General features: G+C 40.4%; 1 protein-coding gene and 1 pseudogene across 1 annotated transcript; both read right to left on the bottom strand.

The window, feature by feature from the left end:
* Nucleotides 1-9,600: 9,600 nt before the first annotated feature.
* On the bottom strand, nucleotides 9,601-11,973 carry LOC149208477 (villin-2-like; annotated as a pseudogene).
* Nucleotides 11,974-11,997: 24 nt separating this feature from the next.
* Nucleotides 11,998-12,522, bottom strand: LOC149208476 (DEAD-box ATP-dependent RNA helicase 21-like). Its single transcript, XM_089398356.1, has one exon. The coding sequence runs from the start codon at nucleotides 12,520-12,522 to the stop codon at nucleotides 11,998-12,000; it is 525 nt and encodes a 174-aa protein (XP_089254482.1).
* Between the last annotated feature and the right edge of the window lie 1,452 nt (nucleotides 12,523-13,974).

Genomic DNA, 13,974 nt, shown 5'->3' with positions numbered 1-13,974 from the left:
GATATTTATAGGTAGAAAAATTTTAGGGGCTAATACTTGTAAATAGACTCATTTCCCATTTTTTTCCAAAAAAAATGTAAATTCCTTTTTCTTGAAAAAATAATCACTCAAATTTCTTAAGATAAAATCATTTTTACCTTAAAAATTATCAAAATCTTATACAACTATATAAAATTATTATAAACATTTATAGAAATATAGTTAAATATTTTTATTATAAACATTTATAAAAATATAGTTAAATATTTTACAACTTGGATATTAGGAATTAGTAAGATTTACTAAAGTTTCCAAACTTCAAAATAAATTATCATCCTTAAAATTTTAGCTAATTAACAATTGTGTAAGAGTCTCAAATCCAACATGATAGAAAACAAATGGTTTCAATATTTAACTATTCCAAAACTTCAAACCTTTTATTTTTGCAGCCAAATTTAATTGTTTTTGTAAATAAATTCTTTATTAACTTACAAAGTTCTAATTAAAAAATTAATGTGTTTTCAAGTATCTTCTACAAGAACAAAGTGTCATTGGCTAAGATTGGATCTAAAATTTATTTTAATTTGATTTTATACGTGCAATCAAACTAAAAGAAATTTGAAATTTTATGTATAATCAAGGTAAATTTAATGTGTAGTTAAAGTAAAATAAATTTTGTGAAACTAATTTTCATATTTTGTGAAATAATTGTGACAAATATTGTCTCAATATGCAAATCAATCATGATCAACCATGGTGTCATGATCAACCATGGTGAATAATGGAAATTTGAAATTTTATTTATAATCAAGGTAAATTTAATGTGTAGTTAAAGTAAAATAAAATTTGTGAAACTAATTTTCATATTTTGTGAAAATTATTGTGATAAATATTGTCTCAATATGAAAATCAATCATGATCGCCCATGGTGTCATGATCAACCATGCTAAATAATGGTCAAATGTCGAAAAAGATTGTCTCAATATGTAAATCAACCATGGTCAACCATCTCTATTTTCATAATATTTATTTGTTGTAGTGGCTACAACTACCCTCCAAAATTTTGGCCTGCACCAATTTCGAAGCCTCCCTTGAGAGTTTCACTTGATGACTGCACACACTTGGGTTCACTTTGTGAGCTCGTGTGAGTCTTTACATCCACCTTGCTTCTTCATTTCATTCAAGTTTCTGCATGCTGGTGTCTAAGTCATGTTTGCGACCATGTTCTGGTTATGCTCAAAGTCTTCGCTTCATATGTGCTTGTTGTGTTCGCTATGAAAACATCTATCGCACTCACACACAGAGTCACATTCACTGTCATGCAAGCGTCGTCTCGATCAATGAATGGTCAATCACGAGTGTCGCACTTGTCACTTGCACCGTCGGTCAGTCATGTTGAACATGTGTGTCTAGATGGTTTGGGTCGTTTCGTCATTGAGTCATGTGAGTGTGTGTTCATATGATCACCTATGCATCTTTCGATCATTCACACACTTAGTCATTTTTGCTGAAGTTTTGACGACCAGACTCCCCTCTAATAGTCAGACCATCACCCCATTTTCAACTCGATCAACTGTCAACCAAAACAGCGCAGAAGCACCAAGCTAGTCTTTTCAAGCTGCGCTTCCCGCAAGCATTTCAGTCAACCCTCATGCTAGCCACCCAGACAGTCGGACTTGACAGTCACCTTGGGACTTACTCCCCTCAAAATGTGCATAGAGGCCACTAACCTTAATCGCTCAGCTAACTAATGAAATTGAGTTGACAGTCCAGACAAAGACCAAGTGCCCATCCCTGTCTCCCTCAGAAAATTGCGCAGTTTTCCCAGTTAGTCATCACGACAGTCGACCAACTATTCATCTAAGAAATTGTGCAGTTTTCATGAGAAGTCCTTCTTCCATACAACAGTCCTCTCAGCTTAGAAATTGTGCAGATATGATCAACAGGTTGATTTCCTAGCTTCAGTGCAATTTCCTCACTAGCAGCTCCTAGCAGTAGACTGCCAGTTCCCTCCAGGAATTATGCAGTTTCTACTGCTAGTGATTGAGTAGCCAACTGTCAGTTCCCTTTGGGAATTGCGTAGTTTTGGATGTTAGTGACCCCAGCAGCCAACTGCCAGTTCCTTCTAGGAATTGCGCAGTTTTGGCTATCAGGCTCCTGGGCAGTTCCTCCCAAAAACTATGCAATTTCTGCCTGTTGACCTTTCATGTAGGCTAACCCGTTCCTATGGAAAATTGTGCAAATATGGCTATCCATCCCCCACTGTCTGTTCATTTTGAAAAATTCATAGAGCATGCCTTCCTTGCCTTCCTACAGCTGAGACTGTCCCTGCCAAAATTTGCGCAATTTTTCCTCCGAGCCGAGCCAGACCTCGTATGCAGTCACTGTCGACTCAGATTGCCTGTCTTCATCACTTAATGACTCTTGCACAGTTTTCATCAGTAGTGACTGGAGCCATCATCCTTCTTCACAACTTTGCTGCCTCTACTAGTCCCCTGCATCCGAAATGATCATATGTCATGGTAGACTAGGAGGTTTTGGATTTGATGTCGTCTCGTCATGAGTGACTGCAGGTACATGTACACCAACAAACATGGTAGGAAGACAAATGAGATGAATGAAGGGAGCACATGTAGAAGGACAGGTTCACCAAAAAATGAATGAAAGATGAATGTGAAATAAATGAATGCGACGAACATGCACCTTTACGAACAGATGAGCTTGTCAAGCCATCCAACATGCAAGCAAGGAACAACATGCTAAAGCTTCATCAAGCAATCCAAAGAACATTGAAGACTCAACACAATTTGCGATGCAAAGGTGAAGTGGTGATACACCATGAAGACACCCATCACGTAGCAGCACTGAATCTTGACATGCACTTCAGAAATAGCATGAATGCACCAGCACTGTCATGTTGATTCATGTCATGAGTTATGTCACCCACATCTCTACTATGGGCATGTTGTCCGTCAATGTGATGTAACATGAAATTCCAAGAGACCCACTTGTTGAATAAAGAGTCATGTAAGCTGAAAATTCATGGAAGTCAAACAGTCATGAGGGTAGTCGAACAACCATAAGGGTTAGTTTCACCCTTGGCTATAAATACCCCTTCATTTGTATATGTAGGGGAATTTTCGCCTCATCTCCTCCCAAATAGCCAAGAGAGTCTATAACATTTTCTTTGAGGAGTAAGTAGTGGCTCTAATTCCCCACACTCGGGGTTAGTGATATATGGTGTAACGATGTGTCTTGGAACTTTCGCTTAATTCAGAAGCCTGCTAACAGGCCAACACGTTTTCACACATGTATTGTATCTATTGTAAGACTGATCTTTAACAGTTGTAATGCATGTTTCTTTAACCATTGTTCTACATTTGAACTGTTTCATTTGTTGTAATGCATAATTTATTAATGGAAATGTGTTGTACATGCTGTTAACGTTGTCTCGCCCATGTAGACTTCTCTCCTGGACATCAAATAGACCTTTCACATGAAGCTTTCTATAACAACTATTGCAGTCATTCGGACTGATCTGTTGAGTGTTGTACGTGTTATCTTACCTTTTATGTTGTGACTGCCACATCTATGTTGACTGCTCCTCTGGAAGCTGTGCATGTCTTGTTGTGTTGTGTGTTCCTAGCGGTGTTGGGACTACTTTGAATCGACTTGGAACTCACTCTCACACTCTCCCTTGACAGTGAAAGAACCATTGACACAAGTGACACTTACAATTACCAAGCACATGAACGTCACTTCTCGAAGACAAAGAAAACGACTCTCCTCTGCTGACAAGCAAGAGTTGTGATAGATCTTTAAGATAATGGAAACCGAGCCATCATACTGGATGGGACTCCTACACCAAATAGTGTGAGGTCTAGTTTGGGCTTCATACCAGGGAGATCCCTTGAATGTTGGTGGGTCCAACATCGTCAACATTTCTGGCACTAGAAGGAGTGTTACACTAAAAAATGTCACCATGACTGTTTACAGTTAGTATGGCTCAATCAACAGTCATGCTACCCTCTTAGGCAAGTCTTATGCCTCTGCTATCCATCTCAAACTAAAAAAAAAGGGAGAAAGTCTTGTAAAAAATGTGTTTATCTCTGGGGACGCAGGTTCTCTCAAGCCTTACCTGCGGGGACGCTTACAATGTTCACAAAGGCTGCGTCCTTGGACGCTCTGTATATTAAGGGACAGGTGCGTCCTTCTGTAAAAGGAAAAATGCGCAAGTTTCATCTTAAAAAAGTTACTTGTGGTTACTTCTAGAACTTTCTAGAGGTCGGTTTGATGAAATGGATGCGCCTCCAGTTGGTTCATGTATCCCTATTAAGGAGGAACTTATCCCATCAATAAGGGAGCTATCCCACCCAAAGAGGGGGATTATCCCATTGATGGTGGACCTGAATAACCTCTTTCCAGCACTATAAATAAAGGCATTGAGCCAGAGGGAGGGGAGGTTGAAGCTATACATTTTCTTTGGGTAAATGCTGCAGGAATTAGGACTCCCATTTAGAACCTTGTGAGGAGAGATTGTCTTTGCTTGATTCTACTTGGAAGTGGGTGAGCTTTGTCAAAGTAGAGGAAAACCCTTGATGGACCCTGGGAGGAACTTGCACAACACCAAGGCCAGGTTGTAAGAGTTTCTTTGTTTCGTTATTAATACAAACTGGTTCATTTTTCTCAATAGCTTGTGTTAATGAATTATTTCATGTGTTCCTTGGTCTGCATGTTGAATATATGTTTTATTATATGAGATGCAAGTGGTTGGTAATTGTTTGATTGTTTGTGGTTGCAGGAATTGATGTGAAGGAGGAGCTCATCCGGATCGGCAAGGACGGACTACAACAACAGCGTTTTGGAATAAGGTAAGCCTAAACACTTTGTAGTTTTCATGTTTTAAAAGGTGTATTTAGAGAAAGATCGTTCCATTTTGTCTTGTTTGTCGCTAGAGAGTTTAGACTCCTAGGGAGGTCAGTTGTGTCCGCACAAATGACTTTTTCCGCCACGACAAATTGGCGACTCCACTGGGGATGCCATTAATGTGAAAGTCTTTTCCTTTGTGTGAACTTTGCTCTGAGAAAATCATTTTTATTTTCTAGTTTTTGACTGTGAGAATTAGTATTTGGGTGGCTTAGCTTTAGATTTAGTTAGATTTGGTTTTTCTTAACTTTTCCAGAAGGACGCACCCTCTGAGTACTGCACAGTGCGTCTTTGGACGCGCTGTTGCCGTTTGCACAGAGCGGGCCCGCGCCTGTTCTAACGGGTTGCCTGCGTCTTCCTGTAAAAATTTAGGAAAACTCCATTTTTGCTTTAATTGCTTTTAGATTTTGTTTTTTCTTAGTGTTTTCTGCCCAGATCCTTTAGTACCCTGTCAAAAAATTTTCACCTGAACTTGTTTTGTGAGCTTTGAGTGTTTTAGTGGATTTCAACGAAGTTTAGGCCTAGGGTTTGATTTTTTGAATAGGTCCTGTAGTGACTTTGACGGTAGAAAGTTGTCCAGCCTTAGATCTCTCTGGTTTGTCAGCCTTCTTAGAAGTCGGGCCTGTCGTAAAGTCTCCTTGTGTGAGCAGCTTGCCATTTAAGTTGTCTTTTGGGTCAAATTTCGAATTACTTGTTTATAAAGTGTTGATTTCCATTTTACAAAAGAACAAAAAGATTAGAGTTTTGTTTTGACTAGTTTTTGGTTCTGCAATAAGCTAGTCCTTGATTTGATTATGATCAAGTAAAACACCTTAGAATAATCATTGTTGGCTTTGCCTCATTAGGTTTAATTAGGGTAATTTCCTTTTGATTTGTTTTTTTTTGAGTGAATTTTCATAGTTTGCAATTGATTTTTATTAAAATAGATTTATGTTTTTCGTTAAATAAGAAAAATACAAAAACATCTCCTTTTAAAAGTTTTGTTTCAAGTAGCATTTAAAGTTTTTGGAAGAAAAAGAGTTTTTTTTTTTTCGTGCAAGTAAAGAGCGGTCATGTTTTTATGCTTGGAAAAGACAAACGAATGGTTTCTTTGATTGTCTTTAATTAAGAAGTTGCTTTTATAAAAATTGCATTCTCTCAACTTTTTAGTTAAGCAATTCATCGAAAAAGTAAAGTAGTGGGTAAATCATCCTAGGTGCATTTTGTACTGGTTTCGAGTCGAGTCAACACACCACTGGTTTCACTTCCATCACCTTTTGACTTAAGAAACAACCTTAAAAGTAATGCTTAAATTAAAATCAATCTAGTAATTTTTATTTTTATAGGGCTCTGAAACACCAACATAGCTTAGGCTAGGGTCTTGGAGTAGGTGAGTACTTAACTCTCCAAGACTACAAAACTAAACAGATAATTTATCTTGAGTAGAATAAATCCAATTGTTTCAATTGCACTCTGGGAAAGCTCCTCTTAAAGGAGAAGCACGAGCTCGTGTCCGAACCAGTGAGGGGATCATTCCCCCCTCGTTGGGAACGACGCCAGACAGTACGTATTACAAACGGTAAACCTCGGATTAACCATTGTCGAGGAGCCAGGGGTCACTTATCGGTAAACCTTGGATTACTGTCAAGGAGCCGGTAAGGGGATTGAGCTTGTTACTCTGCCCTTGCGTGCTGTCGGAGTTTAGACTCTTCCCCCAGGTGTAATTGTCGTGATTGGTAACTTTAGTGACCATAATCTTTAGGGTTCTACCGAGGTGACGGTGGAGGGAAGGTCCCACTGTACCTGGAGCAGACGTCGGTTATACTCACTTGGATTTTCCGGGGGGTTCACTTCACTTCGAGACGGTTAAAGTGGAGGAACTTGTGCCGGTCTATTCATTAAGCAGATTGCCGGGGTAACTGTTCCACCCGCCATTTCTGTACTGAATCCTGCGAGGTTGGGCCTAATCACCAACTAGTGCTTTTGGTCCGGAAGACTACTGTTTGTGTTTGGTTTGACGCTCTAGATTCTTTAGGCGTGTGCTTCAAATTTGTTTGCTTCTTTAGAAGACTTTAGGTGGTTTGATTTGAAATGTTTACTTTGTTTTCGTGTGTTGTAGTTAAAAATCTTTAATTGTGGTGGAATTACCGAGACAGTCCCGTTGACTTCGGGGCAAGTCTCCTGAGATTTTTACCGGAATAGATTTGTTAAGAAAACTCCGTAAATCGCGGGGTGAATCTCCTGAAGACATTCCGGGTCAGTACGAAGGGTTAAAGGTCCTTGTAACTCCTCCTAGTGACAGTAGAGTAGGTTCACCTGAAGAAGGAGAATCTTCCTTGGTAGTCCATCCAGATTACCAAAGTTTAGAGACAGGTTATAATCCCGAAGCTGTTTCAGTTTCTGAGCTTGTTGGTAGTTTTTCGTCTGCTAGTGATACAGGCGAAGAACCAGAAATATCTGAACCTGTTACTCCAACTTCTAGTGTTCCAGATTCACTAAGAATAGAAAGAATTATCACCGAAAATCTACCTTCTGGTTTGATTGCTATAGAAGAACTTGCTCCAGAAGAGGATATAGGTGTCTCTCACCTTGAAGGTCAACTTACTATTGATCTAAGGGAGCGTGAATCCATCTTTTACAGCCCTCCTAGAAGTACTTCTTGGTACCTTGCGTTAACCAATTTTTTAGACAACTCAGTAGGTTTTTCTACACCTCGTACTCCTTTTCCACTTGGAGGTATTCATACTCCTGTAAATATGTCTGGTCAGTCGTCCGTGTTTACTCAAAGTCCTGAATCTTTTTTACATGGCGGTCCTTCTGTTCCCACTGGGTATCAGTCACTTTCTGGTACCTTTACGGGGGCATCTCCTCAACCCGTTGATCATGGGTTATTTGCTGGAAACAGTGGTAATATACCATTGGGTGTAGGAGACATTTACATGATGTCAGGTTCAGTTCCCGTTTCCCAACCTCAAGGTGGCCAATTACCGCTTGGGGGGCAGCCGCAGTTAACGCCTGGGGGGCAACCTCAAGGTACTCAAATCGTGTCTGGGGGAAAACCTCAAAGTCAGTATGTACCTATGGTGCAATACGTGCCTCAAGGTCAACCTCAGCCTCAATATGTACCCCAAGGTCAACCTCAGTATCAATATCAACCTCAAGGATGGCAACCCCAAGGATGGCAACCTCAAGGGTATCAACCCCAAGGTTATCAACCTCAAGGGTACCAACCTCAAGGTCAAGGTCAACCCCAGTATCAGTATTTACCTCAAGGTTATCAACCTCAAGGTCAATACTCAAGTCAAGGTTATCAACCGCCTCAAGGTCAGTCATATGTTCCAAGTATGGGAACTGCACCTTACAATTATCAATCCTACCCTCAATCTGGTTATGGATCTCAGTATCCTCAACCTGTTACGGGTCAATACCCTGGAATGTTAGTGTGGGATCCATCACAGGGTCTGTTATCACAAAATCGTGTACTAAGGGCTGCTACTTAGTAAGATCTCATGTAACTATTTCAAACCAGGCTTTAGACTAAGGCTTAGCCTCCTTAGTCAGAGAGGGCTCTCTCACAGATTTTTGATATGCATTAATGACAAAAAGATGGCTAACTCTTCAAACTGTAGATGAAATTTAAGCTGGTTGGAACAACAAAATTAGGCTTCTCCCATTGGGCTCATGGAGTCATACACTTCTGCAGTAAACAAGTAGCTACTCAATCATGGAAACCAAGGCATATAATGTCTAAATGCTCAAAACATTTACCAAGAAGAACCTCAATTCAAAAAACATACACAGGAAGTCTGAGCACTAGGTGAATTCAGAGTGATTGCATGTTTAGTGAACTGTAAAACAAGATGAATAAAAACCAAACCACATATACTCTGAGCATTTGAGACACAAGATGAATCTTGGGAAGAAAAAGTATTCTTTCTATTACTGTCAAAGTCTTTTACATAAGCCAATATGAAAACTCTGTTTTTTTGATAAATCTCCAACCCTACTTACATCAGAGTTTTCACTATATATAGGAAAACCAAAACTAAAACTATCTTGAGTCTCCTCAACAAGCATGAGGGGAGAGCTCGATGATCTACCATTAATTAACCTTATCTATTTTAAAACAGACTTATTAAATGCCTAAGGTATTGAACTGTAATTACATAGAGTTCTAATCACATTGAAACTCTAACTTCATCCCCTCGTATGCATGATTCCCTCCTTGATTATTGACAGCTGTCTTCTTGTTGGTTAGGCTGAGGTGACTGAGCTACAGGTGCAAGGAACGCTGACTTTGGATACCTGAAAGCGCTGATAAATCATTTATCATTAGGATCAAAACCCCTGTTTTTATGGTCTCTGTCTCCTACCATCTCCCGAAAATCAAGCAATATGTCCCAGCTCCTTTAATATCCCCAAAACTTACGAGCCTTACCATACTTCAAATGCGTTGGAAGCTTCATGGATAGCCAGGTTTCTGATGTGCTGTAGGTTGTATTGCTGGACAGGTGTCTCTCTTCTAACATTCCCGGTCAAACTGTTTATTCTGCATTGAAAACATCACCTACAGCAGTTTCGTAGCGCGCTACGAAACTGCTGTGTGATTTAAAAAACATAACTTCAACCCAAAATCCTTATCAACTAAATACTGCCAGTGGAATTTGCAGTCACCATTATTTTTGATTTCCTTCTCCAGCATACACTTGAAACAAACTAACCACTATCATCTTCCATTTCTTGACTAGATATAGGGTTTTCAAATCCAAATCTATGTGATCCCATAGGCATAGGCAGAGATTTGTAGTAGGCAAAAACAGACAGGGCAGCTAATGCTGAAGCTCTCTGAGTTGGGCCACTTTGTTTTGAACCATTGGATCTGTCAGAACTATGTGTTGGACTCTCAGACGAGCCAGCATCAGTTGTTGAGACTTGCTTTTTTTTTTTTTAAGTTCTCTATAGCCTGTATAGGTATCCCTTGGAGAGTAACAAGCTTTTTCTGAAATGAGTTTCCCTGAATAGCAGCTTTGGCTGAATCCCATGCAAAAATCTTTGTAAAGAAAGAAGGCTCATTCCCCTCTGTAACTTTGTAAAGCGGTATATCTGGCAATAAACCTTCTAACAGTGTTGCCTGTTCCATGTACTTCTGGTCAATCTCAAAAGCTTGCTGCTTTTGTTTGATATCTACATGTTGGCCAACCCAAACAAAGACCTCAGAGTGTGTATCAAGTATCATGATATCCTTTGTTAACAAGTCATCTTGGCTGAAATTGAAGACTTCAATGACCTCCAATGTTCCTTTTTCATAAGTACAAGCATATAGATGAGGATCCCTGCTGGTTTCCTGGGCTTCTCTTTTGCTTGCTTTAAATTAACGCCAAGTCTCAGAAAGTCTGCATATCTGGTTGCTAGTTGTTGTTGCTTCGATGAACTGGAGTTCCCGTGCCCGATGAAAAATAATGACCCAGATTGCAACAAGAAGCAATCCGCAGAATTTAGAGATGCTGGCACCGGGTCAACTTGTACTGCTTTACTAAAATGTGGCACTGAACCAGACACTCTAATTAGTGCTAAGAAATCACTGGTATATGTATCATCATTTAAACCCTTATCAGTAATGGACTTCTTATAGCCAGTACTCAATCCACCCTTCAAAATTGTCATGTTTGGGAAGAGACCAATAAATTCAACAGGCTCTTTTCTTTGAACAATACGACCCTGTACAGGTTTTCCTTTTAAAGAGTTTGCCATCGTGTTCACTAACCGAGCAGCAGTCATTCAGTCATCCATTATGCTCTGCTGCCCTAGCCAGAAGCAGAGATAGTAATCTTCTTTTCGGTCCCCAGAATGATAAGTATACAAAATGACATAGCAATCTCCACCATAAAACTTACCAACCTCCTCTTTTGAAATGGGAGTCTTAATGTCATTATTGACCCACCATATCTCTAGCTTTCCATTTTCTAAAACTGTAATCAAGTGATTTGCAGTCACATTTCTTTCAGAAGTAATAGGAGTAAAGACAGATCCCTAAGAACCGAACAAATGAACACAATTCTCCCGCACGATTTTGAAGAGGAGTGCCACTGAGAGCCCACCAGGCTCCTTCTTAACTAGATGTTTTCCTTGAGAATATGTAGACTGCTTTGCAGATATCCTTCTGCTTCGAACTCTCCTATCCTTCAAAGCGCTGTCCCGTTTAGCAACATTTTCATCTTCCACACAAAGCAAGTCCTCTAGCTCTGCCATGGTATAACGATACAGAAGACACTGCTGATCTGGATTGCATTCACAAAGCCATTCTGCATGTTGTAGACAGACAAAAGCACCTGGTCGACAGCTGCACACAACAGTAGAAAGATGTAGAAAATATCGACATATAATACATTCTGGATCCTCTTCAGCACCGCCAACATACTCAGGGTACTTTAGAGAAGTCATTCGAGAGGCTCTCACAACACCCTTTCTCCAAAGTTGTTCTCTATGGATGCGCTCAGTATTGATTACACGAACTTTCTTCAAAAAGGGCAGTGCCTCTTTACTGCAACCACTCTTTGCCACAGCATATAACAACTCATCATGCGACAAAACTGCAGACTTGTGACACAAACGGTACAATTCCACCGCAAATCCACCATGTGGTAACCAATCTGCAGGATCAAAATTCACAGCTTCTGAGCAACACGACGACAGCAGCCATTGTATGCTACTCTCTTATCTGTAAAATACTCCTCGAGATCAACAATTTGCCAGAAAGACGGATCCTGGAAAGCCCTAAACCAATTCTTGCATACTAGAGAAGCGCCATTCTATCTCTCCTCCAAATCCAACCTTGAAAATATATTAATGAGAGCCTCGATTGGAATATCCTCTGCCAAATTCCCACCAATGTGACAATACTGATATCCTCGGAACACACAATAATCCTCCTAAATAGTCAACAATTTTGTCATCTATGGAAGAAAAAAGAACTCTGGAAGCACAGTTTATCAGTTTTGGAACCATTTTGTCCACATTGGTGATCAATTGCATGGCTATATTCAAAAGGCGCTTACGCTCTCCTCCAGCATTCACAACCGACCAATTCATAGTTGCTTTGTTTCGCAACACCTGTTACGTTAAGGTCTGCCGTTGTCGCCGCCCCAGTCTTGCCAGCACGTCCAGTGAAGGCATGCCATGCTTTATCACATGGGCAACATCTGGAATCTCTAAACCACGACCAGCAACACCTGTTACTACAAGAACATTGTAGTATTTATTCCGAAATCCTTCCAAACTTAACTCACGTTGTTCCTGGGTCTTCTTTGTGTTGATAAAAACAACTGCTGTTTTAACTCTCAAGTCATATAACAATCTCACTAGTCTTGACATCTTTTCACCGTCCTTCAACATCATCACATGTCGAGTTATAAGTTCAGCTACTTTGCCAGCAGTACCTATGGTACCCTTAACAGAATTTCTAAGATACTTGTGAACTAACCATTCCACAGCAGGTGGCATTGTTGCACTGAACATATATGTTGTTCTATATATCCACTTTCCGTCCAGCTCCTCATTCTCATTCTCAAGCTTCAAGTTTCTTGAAGGCATAGCATCTAGAACTCCAACAACTTGTGGCTCAAAACCGATGTCAGTCATGCAATCTGTAAAAGGACTACCACCAGAGGATGAAACAAGAGTCTGATGAAACAGGTATCATGATCTCCTCAGTATGAAGTGACAATAATGAGAATATGCATATTGCAAACGAACCATATCATCCTCTTCCTTCAATGGAGTACAGGCCCACGTATAACAGTTTGATAAACCTCGTTTCCTGCAGCGTTTCCATCAATTCACCTTAAATATCTGTCATTTCCCAATTTCGTAGTGCAGCCAGTGCAAGGTCAGTGTTTTCGCTACGAAATCACTAAAACAGATGGCGCTGCGTAACTGCTAACAGATTTATGCGCTACGAAAATACCCTGTCTTTAAGCTAGGCTAAAATTTTTTGGCAATAGACTTTTCAGTGATAACAGGGTCAACAGGTGTTGCAGCCAAGTGTACAGATGGTTCCTCAAGCTGGACAACCCGTAGTTTCTGGTCCAACCCAGCAACCGCAACCTGTCCAGCCAAATGTTCAAACTTCTGTAACTTCGGTAGTTACTCAGCCATCAATTGCACCTAGTACTCCATCTCAAACGGCTGCTGCAACTACCGCTACATCTACCATACTTACTTCTGGAGTATCGACGGCTCCAGTTTCTACTGTCCCTGTTACCACACCTCAGACATCTTTACCGTTGTCTGGATCTACGATTCAAACCACGGTCCAGATGCCTGTAGGTCAGCCTGGTATAAGTACGGTTGTCACTACTCAACCTCAATTTGTTCAAACTCCGTACCAGGGACAGTACCAACATGGGCAAGCTGTCCAACAACCGGTTTACCAGTATCAACCGTATCCTGGGTACACTTATCAACAACCTCAACAACCCCAGTACGGTCCGGTTAATCCTGGTTTTCCAGGAGGATATAATATCCCAAATGCGACTCCTGTTCCTAGTTATCCTGGATATCCTCCTCCTGGGGCTGGTATTGTGACCCAGAGTTTTAGAGATCCTAACCGGCAGTTACCGTTTATTGCAACTTTGGATTTACCCGACTTGACGTGCCTAACTAATGATCCAATTCAATATCTTCAGTTCTGGCCGCCAATGCCAAATAAGTTGCCCAGCGACATACCCAAGTTCGAAGGTAAGTCTGGAGAGGATCCATCCAATCATGTGATGACTTACCACCTCTGGTGTGCTTCGAATTCTATCTCAGATGATTCGATCCGCTTATGTCTTTTCCAGCGTACACTCATTGGTCTCGCGGCCAAGTGGTACATTGAGTTACCACGGGCCTCTTTTTACAACTTTAGCCAGTTAGCTACCTCGTTCTTAACTCACTTTCAGTTGCCGGTCATATACGATAATGGGACGGAGTTATTAACTTCACTAAAACAATCGACGTCCACATACATTTCTGATCACATCCATGAGTGGAGACGTCGTAGGAGGTTAGTGAAAGTTTTTATCCCAGACCAAATCTTAGCTGAATGGTTTG

The sequence above is a fragment of the Pinus tabuliformis genome, chromosome 1_2, assembly GCF_031772625.1.
Source record: "Pinus tabuliformis cultivar Carrire ecotype Pingquan chromosome 1_2, CPIR1, whole genome shotgun sequence".
Taxonomy (NCBI): Eukaryota; Viridiplantae; Streptophyta; class Pinopsida; order Pinales; family Pinaceae; genus Pinus; species Pinus tabuliformis.
The sequence above is the reverse complement of the archived record's forward strand: the minus strand, read 5'-3'. Positions and strand labels throughout refer to the sequence as shown.